At 43.6% G+C, this 15790-nt stretch overlaps 1 protein-coding gene across 3 annotated transcripts in view; it reads right to left on the bottom strand.

Annotated features, from left to right (window-relative positions):
• TPD52L1 (TPD52 like 1) overlaps positions 1-15521 on the bottom strand; it is a 95209-nt gene extending 79688 nt beyond the window's left edge. For 2 of the 3 annotated variants that reach the window (XM_059083968.2, XM_067010701.1), the window contains exon 1: positions 15260-15521. In XM_059083968.2, coding sequence (XP_058939951.1) covers positions 15260-15278 — 19 coding nt within the window. In that variant the 5' untranslated portion in view covers positions 15279-15521. The remainder of the gene's footprint in view (positions 1-15259) is intronic. The other variant, XM_059083970.2, reaches the window with a different exon arrangement.
• Positions 15522-15790: the final 269 nt, after the last annotated feature.

Raw genomic sequence — 15790 nt, 5'->3', positions numbered from 1 at the left:
GCTGCTAGGATGCCGGAGATATTTTAATAGCACAATGGTAGTATTTACACAGGACCTAAACAAACATTTGATTAACAAAATTATTACATCTATTTGTATTAAGATTAGATTTTGGAAGGAGAATATGCTTTTACATTACACAGTTATTTCTTGGGAGCTTATTTTAAAATGACCTTATACTGTACTACTTTATTAGTATAAAGGCTAATCACGATTCAAGTATTCATTTTACAGAATTCATCTTGAGTTCTAAGAAACAGAAAGAATACCCACATAATCTGATATTTCTGTAAGAGATTTCCTCTTCCCGAAATTCTCAGCAAAGCTAAAAATACTCTCCAGTGAAAGGTCAGTGAAAATGGGAGAAAAATGGACTCATATTCATCAATATTTCAAACCCTCGCAGGTTATCAGCAAAGACTTGGGGGAGGTGGCACATTCAGGGCAGGAAATAAGTGTTTTTCAAGTTCAGTAACTTCTTCAACATGCAGAATACTGGACATAAGAATAGGGACATATTTTCTCATAAATCTCTACAAAATAGAAAGCAGAGCAGGTCACATGCACATTACAGAAGAAGATGCTACCAAATTATTGTAGCTTTTATTTCTACAAATGAGACTTTCATTTGTCCAGTTAAAATAGTTTGAACAGGTTTGCTGATGCGAGGTTTCCGACTGCACTGAAAATCAGCTGCTCAGGTAAAGCATCCCCACGAGACTGGGCTACAGTCTCTCCTTCTCGTCCCTCCTCTGCCCTGTTGGACCCTCTGCCCCAGGACAGTCAGAAAAACCTGAGCACCCAAAGCACACGGTTCATTTGCACATCTCATACTGAAGACTATTAACTATTTGCTCAATATTTGCTTAATGGAGACTGGGGGAAACTGAGTATCTATTTCTTTGTTTGGAAAATATACATCAGCTGTCCAATGACCTCTTCTCTTTTGAGCTGTCTCACGAACAAAACTCTACGGAAAAAAATGTGAAATTCTATATTGAATAAAGATATCACAGGGGAAACTAAGAGGTGATGATAGCATTTCCTGGGAAAGCACCATTAGAAGCATCTCTTATCCTAAGTTTCTCTCCTCAGCCTCCAGCATCTCTTCTTCTCTCCTGCTGTATTTCTTTTTCTCCTGCTGAGGCTCACTCTTTGTGGGTCCTTCCCTTCCTGCTTCCCATATTTCTCCCTTACCCTCTCCACAGCCCTCTCATTCTAGTTTTCTTAAAAGGAGCAACTTAGTTCTACCCCACCTTCTATTTTTATGTCGACATTCCCCAATACCTAAGCTGAATATCTTCTTCAGCATTTTAATCTTGGAAACATTCTGTGACAATGAAAGAATACTGAGAATTCTTACTATCACTCTAGCACTTCTTTAATTTGGAGAGCTTTTATGAGAAGTTAAAATAAAAAAATTTTTTAACTATTCATTTCTTATAAAAGTTGAAATGTTCATTCCCTATTACACCCTGCCAGGGTTATAGAAGACATTATCCACTCAGTACTATTCATTCATTCATTCATTGTTTCCTCCACAAATATTTACAGAGTGCTTTCCATGGACCAGTCATTGTTCTGGACACTGGGGATATGGTAATAAAGGAGACAAAGCCCCTGCCCTCAAGGAGTTTAAATGATAGTTGGGAGAAAATGAAGACAAATAGTTATGCATAATATAACATGCCATAGTGCTGTGAACAAAAAGAAGGTAGAGTAAAGGGAATAGATTGTGATGGGGTTTTATATATTTATATTTATACATAAAGTTTTCACTTGTGCATTATTTTTTGAAACATCTGAAATAGCAAGAGCAGAAATCTGCATTTGTCATTACGAGCTTTACAGAATACTCAGAAATCTCAAGCATGCTGCTAAGCAACAGAAACCGGGATCTTCAAAGGCCTGCCATCCCGAATACACACCTTGCTCCACGGGCTCTGCATTCCTTCAGCAAGGCTGCACTGTAATAATCAACATCCAAGCCACGAAAGATCAGAAATAAGATCAGCTAACTGAAAAGATAAGCACTGCCAGCACTCCCCACCACCCCGATTATTTATTAAATTATTATGAGAGAAGCAATGGAAATGAAAGAAAAAACTTTAACCTGTTCGTCCTCAAAACGTGTCCAAACGATGAACATTGCTTTGTTATGCCTGCGTATCTCTAAGCTTTTACCCAAGTAAATAAAGAAGGACCCAAAGAGCAATCATTTAAAATATCCCTTGGGACTTCCCTAGGGGTGCAGTGGTTAAGAATCCACCTGCCAATACAGGGGACATGGGTTTGAGCCCTGGTCCGGGAAGATCCCACATGCTGCGGAGTAACTAAGCCCGTGTACCACAACTACTAAGCCTGCACTCTAGAGCCCACGAGCCACAACTACTGAGCCCGTGTGCCACAACTACTGAAGCCCGCGCACCTAGAGCCCGTGCTCCACAACGAGAAGCCCGCGCACCACAACGAAGAGTAGCCCCCACTCACCGCAACTAGAGAAAGCCCGCGCACAGCAACAAAGACCCAACGCGGCCAAAAATAAATAAATACATAAATACATTTATAAAAATAAAAATTAAACGAAATATCCTCTTGTTAGAAAAATTGCAGTGTGCTTTAGTAGGTAAAATTTATACTTCAGAAAAGAACTTTGCATGCTGGCCAGATGTCCAAATTCCATCAACTTATATACTTATTTCTATCTTCAACCTACTCATCTTTCCTTAGCTCCAGAGAGCTATATTTAATCATGTGGTAGGTGTTGTACCACATCCAAAGAATTTTCTGATAAAAGAATGCATTAGGGTTTCCCTGGTGGCACAGTGGTTGAGAGTCCACCTGGCGATGCAGGGGACACGGGTTCGTGCCCCGGTCTGGGAAGATCCCACATGCCGCGGAGCGGCTGGGCCCGTGAGCCATGGCCGCTGAGCCTGAGCGTCTGGAGCCTGTGCTCCGCAACGGGAGAGGCCACAACAGTGAGAGGCCCGCGTACCACACACACACAAAAAATGCATTAAACATGGTAACTTGACACCTAACTGCTTCAATAAAAATAGGGTGCTAAGCTCACAAAGAAATGACATTTGTTTAATTAATAAATCTCACCTTTCCTTTTAATTACCATAATAGTACCCAAGCACCATCCCAAGCACTTCCTGGGCATCATCTCCCTCAGTCATCACCAAACCCACTGGGTGGCCACAACTCTCACCATTTTGCAGATGACCAAACTGAGACTTGGTTAAGTTAAAGGTCACACAACCAAAAAATGACTGAACTGGGACACGAATCCAAATCTCTGTGACAACATCTGTGCTCTCCACCACTAGGCTAGAGTCCCTTTATCTGACAGAACCTTTATCTTTCTTCTATTTCTTCCTCCTGACTTCTCCCCACATGACTGCACTCATCTTCTCAGCCTGGAGAAACAGCTTATGTGGGTGTACAGTCAATCTCTAAATGAGAAGTAGCAGCATCCAGACTAAAATCTTAGGAATTACATTAGGAAATGAAAATACCTAACTTGACTGCAAACTTTCCATATAGAAATGGAAGCAAGCATAGTTCCATTATGGTTGTTTTAAATATATAACAGCAGCTTTATATATATAAACACACACACACATTTTTATGTGTACATATACATATATAGATATATACAGATCTGTTTTATTTTTAGAAAGCAACACAGATAAAAGAACTTGAATGAGCCTTTCAAGAACGAGCTAGTCAGGACCTCAAAGGACGTCTGATCCAACCCCTCAGGTAAGAGTGGAGCAAACAGACCTGAGAGGTGAGTCATAATGATGAAAAAGCCGAGACCAGACACAAGTCTCTGGGCTCCCAGGCCAGTGCCCTCTCTCTACATCAGATCATCTCCCAAAAGGGTTTGATCAATCAAGAGACAGATGACAGAAACAACAGAAAGCATCAACCCAGGGAAAAATGTAGATTTATATTGGGAAAACAGCCAGGGCTCTCTCTAGATATCCTTTGGACCATGTTCCTGACTCAAAGTGGAGAGTCCTTTGGGGCAAATGACGGAGGTGGCATAGCCTGGTAATTAAGGGAAGGGAGAGAGGAAAATGGGGCACAGACCAGTGGGGAAGCTGGACTCTCTTCCTCCTGGATTCCTTCTGTGAGCACATGATCACATCTACAAACCGACCGCACAGCCGCCAGCCCACCACAGAAAAAGAAGAGGCCTGCTGATAGAAAGTAAGGGTTACATATGTTCATGGCGATACTGCTAGATGGACTCTGGTCTTGCAAGAATGGCAAACCTTGGGTCAGTCTGTTCTTTTTATGGGGGAAGTCGCAGGAATAGAACACATTTTTTCATTTATTTAACTACTATGCTTCAAACTATTTTCTTCACATTTATTTTTTCCCATTCATGCAATTATCCAAAACTGAACTGAGTCAGTAGAAAGAGCCAGCTGATTTCAGTGCAGCATTAACAAGGAACCAGTAGACTCACAAAGATTGTAGCTTGCTTCATTCATTTAAGAAATATTGATTGAATTCCTATTATGTGTCTAGGTACTGGAGATTGAGCACTGATGAACACAGGAAAATATTTTGGCCTCAGGGAACTTACTTTTAGGAGGGGTAGGAAAAGTCAAGGGAAAAAAAATACATTAGGTAACATATACAGTATGTATATACTGAGAGGGGAATAGCGGCTAAAAAGAGAAGCGGAAAGCAGGTTAGGGAAATACCAATAGTAAGTGTCTCTGTGCGTGTGAGTGGTGAGGGTGTAGCGTGAAGTGGCATGTAAAGAGGCCACGACATGATCGTTACTAACCTTTGCAGGGCCCACGGCAAGAGCGCAAAGGAGGCACACAGCCTGTCCTCTCTTCCCACAGACACCCTGCAGCATGTTAGCTACCAACTGCCACATGGCATGGTACCATGAAGTTAGCTGCTTCAAATGACACGCTCCTATTACCTCTGAGTTTCTGTGGGTCAGAAATCCGGGCACAGCTTGGCTGGGTCCTCTTTCAGGGTCTCACAGGGCAGTAAGCTGTAACCCAGGTGTCAGCCACAGTGCGCACTCTTTTTTTTCAAACAATTTATTTATTTATTTATTTATTTTTGGCTGCGTTGGGTCTTCGTTGCTGCACGCGGGCTTTCTCTAGTTGCAACGAGCGGGGGCTACTCTTCGTTGCGGTGCACGGGCTTCTCATTGCGGTGGCCTCTCTTGTTGCGGAGCACGGGCTCTAGGCGCGTGGGCTTCAGTAGTTGTGGCTCGCGGGCTCTAGAGCCCAGGTTCAGTAGTTGTGGCGCACGGGCCTAGTTGCTCCGCGGCATGTGGGATCTTCCCGGACCAGGGCTCGAACCGTGTCCCCTGCATTGGCAGGCGGATTCTTACCCACTGCACCACCAGGGAAGCCCAGCGCTCTCATCTCAAAGTTTGACTGGGGAGAATCCACTTCAAGTCTCGCTCAGGCTGTTGGCAGGATAATTTCCTGGCATCTACAGAGCAGAAGGCCTTAGGTTTTTGCTGCCTTCCTCAGGTCCTAGAAAACACCCACAGTTTCTAGAAGCTGCCCAAAGTTCCTGGTCATGTGAGCTTGTCTAACAGCTGTTTCCTTCATCAACCCACCAGGAGAGTCTCAACTCCAGTCTGCTAAGACAGAGTATTATTAAAGTAACATAATCAAAGGATAACATCCCATCATGTCTGTCACATGCTGTTAGAAGCGAGTCACAGGTGCTGCCTGAAATCTAGGTGGAAGGACAATACAGGGGTATGAAAACTGAAAATCCTTCATCACTGGGGGTCACCTAGAGGTCTGTCCATCGCAAGCACAAACAGGGGTTCCTGTGCACGTGCATGGGGAAACCTAACCCAGTGAGTTTGTATAGGAACTCTCAAACAGAGTGTGCCTCAGAATCATGGCGAGGGCATTTTAAAACACAGATGGCTCGCCTCCAAAGTCTCTGATTCAGTAGGTCGAGAGTGGGGCTTAAGAATTTGCATTTCTAACAAGTTCCCAGGTGAAGCCCGTGATGCTGGTCAAGGGATAACACTTTGACAACCAGTACCCTAGCCTGTATGTCCAACTCCAAGAGCAGCCAGCCCGTCATCTCTCAGGATGAAGAATGTTCATGCTGGAAGCATGATCTACTCTTGGAAGGCACAGGCAAGCCTGGTAACACACTGAGGGCTGTTTGGGCAGAGAATTCTGGAGTCCCGGGTACCCAGAGCTCAGTCTAGAAGAGAAGGCATAGGTTCTACGTGGGTCTATAGACTACTCATTCCAGACAAGGCTCACACAGAAGGCTAAAATGGGGTCCTCTAAAGTTAATGGCTCAGGAAAGGTGTCAAGAATTGTGCAGTGTTGGATTTCGCCCCACTTGCAAGCAAACAAATTAGCCTGCCAGTTTCAGAGATGTTGGCAGAAGATACAAGACTCCTGGGTCACAGAAAAAAGAAAATGTATTACTCACAACAATAGCAGTAGCCATAGTAACATCATTGCACCAGTTCCCTCAGCCCTAATTCCACAAGGGTGACGTGCTGAGGGCCAGGTGTTGCCTGATTACACAGTGGGATGTGTTTCCGAGAGTTAACACTGAGATTAGGATGCTCTGATTTTATACAGGGGCTGCTAGCAAATCTGCACGACATGGGGTCCAGAGGGAGTCCTGATCTTTATTATCTTGGACGGTAAATCTACCTGCCCCTAGGGGAGACAGTCTCTGTCTTCCAAGGCTGCCTGCTATGCAAAACCTCCTTCAAAAGAGAGTCAAGGGAAAATTAGCTGTGAATGCCTTCGCTCACAAGACCAGTTGCGCAGAAACTTGAGAGACCGACAGAGAACTGTCTCCTGACGACAGGGGCCCAGGTGCCAGGACTAAGGGTAACACTGGTTGGAAACAAGCATGAGGACTCAAGCCAGGAAGGTAGCTGAGGGAGAGTTTCTGAGGCAGGATTAGTAAATTGAAAGGCTCTGAAGCAGCAGCAAAGGGAATTCCAAAGGAAAGCATTAGGAGATAAGGTCGGGGAAATAACGAGGAGGAAGGGGAATCACGTAGCACCCTTGTGGCCACAGTAAGGACCCTACTCTTTATTCTTAGTGAAAGGAGGAGTTACTGCAGAGTTCTGAAGGGAGGAATGGCATGATACTACCTGTTTTGAGACGATCACTCTCGTTACTATGTTGAGAATAGACTGAAGACAGGCCAGGGCCCAAGGAGGGAGACCAGCTAGGAAACTCTTGCAGAAACTCAGGTGAGAAATAATGGTGGCCTGGACCAAGGCACGGTCAGCAGAGAGGGTGGGAAGCTGTTTCACTCTCAATATATTGTGAAAGTAGAGCTGGCATGACAGAATGGAAATGATATGATATGATGCGGGGGGAACCCCAAAACAAAAACCTTTCCTGGGATAGGTTTTGGGCTTCCATGTTTGAAATGCAGTTGCCATTAGCTGAGATGGCAATAACTCTGGAAGATACTGGGATACTAGGGTTATTTCAGAGGAAGAAGATCAGAAATTCAAAGTTAGACATGTTAAGTTCAAGATTTTTATTAGACATTCATGCAGACATAGTAAGTGAGCAGGCTGAAGGTGAGGGGCCAGGTCCAGGCTGGGAAAATAAATTTGGGAGTTATTGGTTTGTTGGTGTATGGATGGAATTTAAAAGCACAAGTCACGAGGAGCTCACCAAGAAAGAGAGTGAGTGCAGATAGAAGGCAAAGGAAACTGAGGAGGGGCTTGCGAAGAAGCAGGGGGGGGGGCGGGGGGGCTTGGCATCCTGGAAACCAAGAGAACAAAGTGCTCCAGGGAGGAGGGAATGAGCAACTGCGCCAAGAGATGCTGGTAGGTCAACTAAGATGGGGACGGTCGGAGGTCAACTAAGATGGGGACGGTCGGAGGTCAACTAAGATGGGGACGGTCGGAGGTCAACTAAGATGGGGACGGTCGGAGGACTGACCACTGGATTTTTTTTTTTTTAATGAGAAAGAGCTAATTTTCTCTTTCCTCAAAGAGAACCCAAATTCAAAGCAATTACATGGGACCATTATAACTCCACCATATATAACAGGTCCCATTACGTTAATCCAAAATATTTATTTTCCCTCAGCCTTGAGGAAGGACTAAGAAGAACAGACAAAAATCTGAGGAAGGCAACTGCAGAGGCAGGCACAGGGCGTCATCCGGGAAGAGAGGGCCAAGCAAAACGCGGGCATCAAGTTCTTTTTTCCCTGAGGTCAGATCTCCACAGGACGTAGTTTTTGTACTTCTACATGTTGTGAATTCCTGGGTCATTGCAAACAAGCATATTTAACTATAAGTACACAACATGTGGGATGACACTAAATGTAAATGGGTTTTTTTCTCTACAGTAGCAAAGGTCATAAAAAGTTATATTTGTATCTAATTGTAAGATTTGGGATAATAGATTATAAAATGTTAGTGCTAATACCACTATTACTTGTCCAGTTCTCTTAATGAGGGAAGTCAGCAACCTCATAACATACATAATCAAAGAACTTAAGTCAATGTGGTGTGGGCAATATTGTGATTCCGATTCTTTTCAAATGTATATCTGAATCTCTTTTCAGATGTGTGTTTTACTGCTGTTTTTTTTTACTGTTACTCAACCGACCTCCCTCTTTTTTCCAATACAAGATTTGCTTTTCAGATGTACTGGATTTTTTATTTGTAAGTACAAGGGCCTTTCTCCCCTGTGGAGGCCAAAACCCTTGCTTGAAAGGCAGGGCCTGGGTCTCAGCCCTTCTCCTGCATGCAAGAGAATCTGTAAAGCATATGCGTTGAGCACTGCCACGAAGTAACCACCTGCCTTCTGGCTGCTGGATACACTCCCCTTACGTCTTCACATGCAGACTTTATCAAGATAGCAAGATCATATTTCAAAAAATTTCTGCATGTGTGTTCTTGTCTCTATACATTGTATCTATGCATCTTATCTCTCTTATCTGTATACATTCTCTGTCACAATGAAAAAAATGCAAGTCCTAATCCTCCTCCTTTCAGGGACAGTGTCATTGAGAGTGGAGTATGGGAACCTGATGGAACATCTCATAAATGACTGCAACCATGCCGGGCACACAGTAGGTCCACAATAAATAGATATTTTCTTTGTCAGTAATGTCCTTCATGGAATGAGGAAAATAGAAATAGGTGAGTGCTTATAAGAACCTTCCAATCACTTGAAATAAACTTTGCAGGAAGAATGAATATCTTGAAATTTCCAGATGGAGACCTGGGGTATCAAAAGAGGAATAACGAGGAAAAAGACTTCAGTTTCCTCCTGGCCTGTCCTAACTCTTAAGTAAGGGAACCATCTTTCCATGATGTCTTCATGTAGAAATGAATCCATTTTGAAATCCCGAATGTTGGAAATACTTATAAACAATTTTCTTTTCTGCTCTCATTATTGCTACTCTCAGCTCATTCATGTGAAGGGGGGAAAATCCGTGAAAAACAAACAAATATCCGACAGCCAGAGACTCTGAAACTGAGAAATCTGAAGAGATCCCTTCTCACCGTCCCCAATCCCTAGTTATCTTTTTCTTTTGAATGAATCAGTTCTGCTTCCAGGATTCCTGACAAGGTGTTCTTGCTATTGATTGACAAAAGAGGTGTCTAATTATAAGAAAATTGCATTTTGCAATTTCCAAGGGCTTGGAGGATTCTATGTTTTAGATACACAGCGGGGAAAATGTAATTTGTGTAAGGTGCAAATAAGCATGGATAAGTCTGGAGATGAGGTGTAACATATGCACACATTTTCAGTGTGTGGTACATCATTTGGCTATAGCACAAATAGTCAAGTGTCAGATTTTTGTCTTTTGAGAAAGAAGCAATATGGTGGTGATGAAGGGGTACTCTTGGAGATTTGTGGTTTTATTCTGGGAATTTCACACGCTCTGCATCAAAATGTAACACTTATAAACGACTCGCACTGTGAGAAACTATTTAAAATTCATCTTTCCTTGAGGACCCAAAGCTTTCATTTAGCCAACTCAAATTCATTAAAATGTCCTACTGCCTTCCTTGGTGCATTAATAATGATTCTTAATTTAATGCATAGATTTTAAATAAATTACACTTCACTTCTAAAATATTCAATGAAAAGTAGAATGACAGGCTGCAAAATCCACAGATTGGGCTCATCCTTTACATGTTCTTAACTGCATCCTAACTCCATAAGTTTAAAAGGAGGCTTCAAAGTGTTGCTGGGGACCTTCCAAAACTGCAGTAATGATGAACGCCCACATACATGGAGAGCAAGCCAGGCTGATGCCGGGGACTGCCACCCTCTTTTCTCCAATTGCCATTTTTAAAAATTAATTTTTATTGGAGTATAGTTGATTTACAATGTTGTGTTAGTTTCTGCTGTACAGCAAAGTGAATCACTTATACATATACATATATCTACTCTTTTTTAGATTCTTTTCCTACATAGGTCATTACAGATTATTAAGAAGAGTTTCCTGTGTTATACAATAGGTCCTTATTAGTTATCTATCTTATATATAGCAGTGTGTATATGTCAATCCCAATCTCCCAGTTTATCCCTTCCCCCTCCTTCCCCCTTGGTAACTATAAGTTTGTTTCAATTGCCATTTTAGACCACAAATATTTAACACAGAGATTGCTACAGTAGCTTAAGGACAAACCCTCTAACGATTCAATTTTTTCCACTAGGTACCTTCTTAAAGTAGGTATTGTGCTAACATGCTGGGAGACGGTTAAATTAAAACATATCGGGGTAAACAAGTAATTATAATACTCATGAGACTATAAAAGTCTTTCTTTTTTGGGTATTCCTTGAGATGAGTCCTTTTAGCGGGCATCTAGAGTGTACAGACCCTACTTTATGGAGACAAGCAGGTAGATCCTATGTCTTTTATTTATTTTAAAGTCCTGAGATTACGAGATACGGATGAACACAAAGTGGAATAACATATTTGAACCATTCCACCGTTGAACTGGCTTTTCCTTGCAGCTGCTGATAAAATTCCGTACTGGTTCTAAGAATCACATGGCCTGTGATTTTACAGAATTTCCCATCTTGAAAACAGAACTAAAACAGCAAACTGTTGCTACATAAGCAGCCCTACCCCAACTTGCCATAATATGGGGCTTATTCTTGCAGACCTCAGCTATTCTGGGTCCTATTCCCAGACCTAGACGTTGCCCATATATGCAACAGACAGTATGGTTAAATTCTGCCCTTTTAAAACCCCCTTGACCATACAGAATGTCAAGAAAAATCTTATGACTGGCCAGAAAAATGGACTCTTTTGCTTATAAGTTTTTTGAAGCAACTTCTCAGATTCTGCCTACCAAGAGTATCAAGAAAACAAGGTGTATATTAGGGAATGCAATTCAAAATAGGTTCCAATATACTATAATATCTATGATTTGTTATGACTCCATTTTATAAGAATTTTAATTGCAACAATAGTACATGATTTGTTGCAAATGACTGACTTTATCTTATATAAACATCACTAATTACTTTAAAACTTTTATTTAGGGGGAAAATAAAACAATAGAAGGTAGCTTTGAAGACACAAAGAATGCTCTTCATAATATTTTCAAAAGTCATTCATCAAAATGTGTAATAACTAGCTTCCACAGTTTGAGGTTTATGATTATATGGCCTGAAATGTGGAAAACAGATTTTTTTTTCCTTGGGTAATCTTATCCCTACAATATAAGAGACTTGACCTGTTGCTATTTAGGGGAGAAGGGATTATTTTACTGCTTTGTAAAAAAAAAAAAAATAACATGCCTTGTTTACAAAGCAAGAATTTGTTTTCATGGAATATTAATAAAAAGGATATAACTGTATTCATTTTTCTAGAGCTCATTCCTTGCTTCATTTTCTGTTCTTATCCTGGTTTGTTTTCTTTCATCTATTTCTAATTTACATTACCTTGCTGTGTTTCATGTATCTGTATAAACCACCCTGAGTTCTTCCTGGAACGAGATGAGTGCAAATAAATGTCTTGTGAGCAAAGAAGAAAGTAAGGTAAATATGACATTTTCACTTTAATAGAATCTGCAAACAGGACTAATCTGATGTTTATTACTTTATGTCATTCATGGACTTATGAGAATCCTCCTGAGCAGAATGTCTGAATATAAAAAATAATTACTGTAATTTGGCTGAATAATGTCACCCAAAGATATCAGGTCCCAATCCCTGGAACCTCTAAATGTTACCTTATATGGGAAAAGGGTCTTTGCAGATGTGATGAAGTTAAGGATCTTGGGATGGGGAGATTATCTTGGATTACCCAGGGGAGCTCTAAATGAAATCACAAGCATTCTTAAAAGAGAGACAGAGGGAAATCTGACAGAAGAGAAGGCAATATGACCACAAAGGCAGAGACTGGAAAGATGCAGCCAAAGAATACCAACAGCCACCAGTAGCTGGAAGAGGTAAGGAAAAATTATTCCTTAGAGCATCCAGAGGGATCGAAGCCTTGCTGACATCTTAATTTTGGTCCACTGATAGTGACTTTGGACTTCCAGCCTCCAAACTGAGAGAAAACATTTCTGTTGTTCTAAGCCACTAAATTTGCAGTAATTTGTTACAGCAATTATAGGACACTAATACAATTATTAATCTGAACATATACAAGTGTTAAGTGAAATTGTGCCTTTTAACATTAAAGACAATGGGAAAGACAGAAAGTTATTTCCTAGAGTAATGAAATATTGAGAGGTAGTTCAAAAAGATCAGGAACTTTTTACTTTAAAGGACTGCCACATGTTTCAGGAAAATGCTACATTCCTAAATAAATTCTCTCTCTAATATATCATTTTTATGAAAGCAAATTCTCTACTACCAGGAAAACAACTGGCAACATTGACCTCCTGTGGGCCTCTCACTGCATACTGTTCCCCAGGCCCTCTTCGTGGAATGGCTCTGCTCCTAATCCCACTTCTGTGTTTTACTTTCTACCAAAGTCAAAGAACATATCTGCAGCATTTCACTTAGGAAACCTTTCTAGGACCCGCTGCTGCATTTATGGAGCGATGTGTGCAAATCATGTCCATAGCATTTGTGTGTGTGTGTGTGGGGGGGTCCCCTGCAAAGTACATGGGGATATCTCATCAGCAGCTGACCACTTAACCTCACTCCGTTTTGCTTTTCTCTACATCAAGAGGCAGAAAGAGAGGCCATCCCCACTCTAGATAATTCTAAAATAAACGGTGTTGAGGATAGAAACTTGCATTTAGGAAATCACAGGACTCTTTTAGAATCTAAGAGGCAATTCATTTAGCCAGAGAAACGTGCTGAAGTGGCAAGAAGATCTTGAACTTGATGTTACAAGAAATTGACATCTTTGACCTGTTTCCTTTCTGGAGAACAGGAAGGACAACACCACCTAGCTCATGAGACGGCTGTGAAGAAGAAATGAGTCAACACATGTAAAGCACAAAGAGCAGAAACAGGGACACAGTAAACAAACTCTGCTGGTTTGATTATCACCTACTAGGCCGGGAGACTTTTCAGGCTCTTGCTACACTGTGGCCCTCTTCTTATCATTAAGATGCTTGCAATTTTACATTTTACTTATCAAATAACTATCAAATTAATGTCCATCTCTTCCTCTACTGTAAATTTCATGAAGCAGAGATCAAGGTCGTTTTTGTTCTTCCTAGCACAGTGCTTGGCCAAGGAAAGCACTGGAATATTTGTTAAGTATATTTCTCAAGTAAAGCAAACAAATAACACTAGTGGGTCCAATCTGTAGTTTCACAAACCTTATGAATGTTTCCTATCTGCTGTATTTTTTTCTCCAACCTCACTGAGTAACAGATTCACCTGGGAAGATTTCAAATATACCCATGCCCAGGCCCCAGAGATTCCAATTTGATTGGTCTGGAAAGTGCCAGGGCCTGTATTTAAGACTGCAAATAATTCTAATCTGCATAGCAGGTTGGAAAGCTCCAGCCTTGTTTCCACCTGCTTCAGTTTAGGAGTGAAGTCCTCCAACCTGACCTCTGCCTTTGAATTTGACCAACAACACTTGGTTGAATTCTCCTTTCCTATTTAGAGAGTGGGGAAAAAAAATACTGGAATTGGCAGCGTTATGCACAGGATCTTGGCTGATGGTAAGAACGAGGGTGGTTTGTACTGTTCAGACCATCGTAATCCTGGCAGCAAACCTGTTGCGTGGCTCCAGGCCCAAATATCTGCCAAGTCGCTCACATGAAGGACGCTTAGGCCTCTAAAGGGCGAGCACATAGGGTCATGAACCTCTTCTTTTTTAAAAAAAAAAAAAAGGTTTTAAATTTATTTTTAAAAGCCGTCACAGAATTTCCCGCAGTGTGCTAGAAAGGTGGTGGTGACTGTTTTAAAGGCTGAACTCTGCCCCCCATCCCTTCTTGGCATTGCTCCCCAGATAGACTCGAGTCAGTGTCCTTCCTACCAATCTCCGGCTCCACCTCCGCCCACCTCTGTTTCTTTCCACCGACCATTTACTTCCACTCTTGTACGATTCCTTTGGGATTCCCTAACCCTCGTCCGTGTGTGACCCCAAGACACCAGGCTGCCCTTGGTGAAGCGGTCTCGGGCTCCTCGAGCGGGCGACCCCAGGAGCTGGGAGCGTGGCGGCCAGACCGTGGCCGGCGGCCCTGCGCGCCTGGGGAGGAAGAACTCGCTCCCGACCGTGGAAAACAGGGACACCCGTGTCGAGCTGCTGAAGATCAGCGGGCGGTAACGCTCTCCCGGCCTCGGAAGTCAGGTCCCGGCCCTGCCAACCCCTCGCGTAGCCGGGAGAGCCGGGTCCCCGCGGAATCACCACCGCGGCGCGCGCCGCGCTCAGCCCGGGACTTGGGAGCTGCGGGACGCTAGCCCACCGCTCAGGGCAGGAGGCGTCGCGCTCCCCCCTACTCCCCGCGGGGAAAAGGGAACGAAACGCGGACTCCGGTCCCGGCCCAACAGGTCCTTTGGGCGCCCACGAGGTTCGGGAAGCATGTGGGCGACGGGCTGGGAAAGAAGTAGGGCATTCCGCTGGCCCATTTCCTGCAGAGGGTCTTCTGCACTTATGCATCCTTCACTGGTCCCCAGCCCCACAGCAAATCCTGAGTTTGGGGGGCAGGAATGTCCCCGCAGGCGCGAGTAGGAGCAGAGTTGCGGACGTGTGGAGCGGTCACCCATCCGCTCGGTCCGGGAGCAAAGTTAGGTGATGCAGGGAAAGGGCCTTTACACTCCCCAGAGCCTGACCCTCAGGGCGGTCGGCGACCACTCACCTCGTGCCTGCGCCTCCATGGTGGCCGACTTCGGACTGAGCGCGGCGGGGACGCCCGGCGCTCGGAGGAGAAGCAGCAGCGGTGCCCGAGCTCGGAACGCAGCTAGCGCAGCCGCTCGCGTCCTCTCCCCGCACGCTTGTAGCAAGCGCAGCGCTGAAGGGGTGGGGACCGCGGATCGGCCTCAGCTGCCCGCTTCTGGTTACCTCCGCCCCTTCCAGTCCACCTGGCCCAGACCTCGCGGGGAGGGAGCCCACCTCTGGGCGCCACCTGCCGGCCCCTCCGCGCATCGGGCGGACGACGCCCGCTCCGGGCTCGGGGCGCGTGCTCCGCCGCCCTATGAAGGCTTGAGGTCGGCTGTGCCTTCACTTTTTTGTGTGTTTGGGGGATTTTTCGTGAATACATTTATTGATACCCATTTTATATAGTTCAATGAAATAATCCACAAATTTAAAAGCATTTTTCTTTTGGATATCACCGTGGTCCATGTAAATACTTAACCGTCAGAATCATCTGCAAGTAGCACTCCACGTC

The sequence above is a fragment of the Kogia breviceps genome, chromosome 13 (assembly GCF_026419965.1).
Source record: "Kogia breviceps isolate mKogBre1 chromosome 13, mKogBre1 haplotype 1, whole genome shotgun sequence".
NCBI classification, from domain to species: Eukaryota; Metazoa; Chordata; class Mammalia; order Artiodactyla; family Physeteridae; genus Kogia; species Kogia breviceps.
This window is presented reverse-complemented; position numbering and strand designations above follow the sequence as displayed.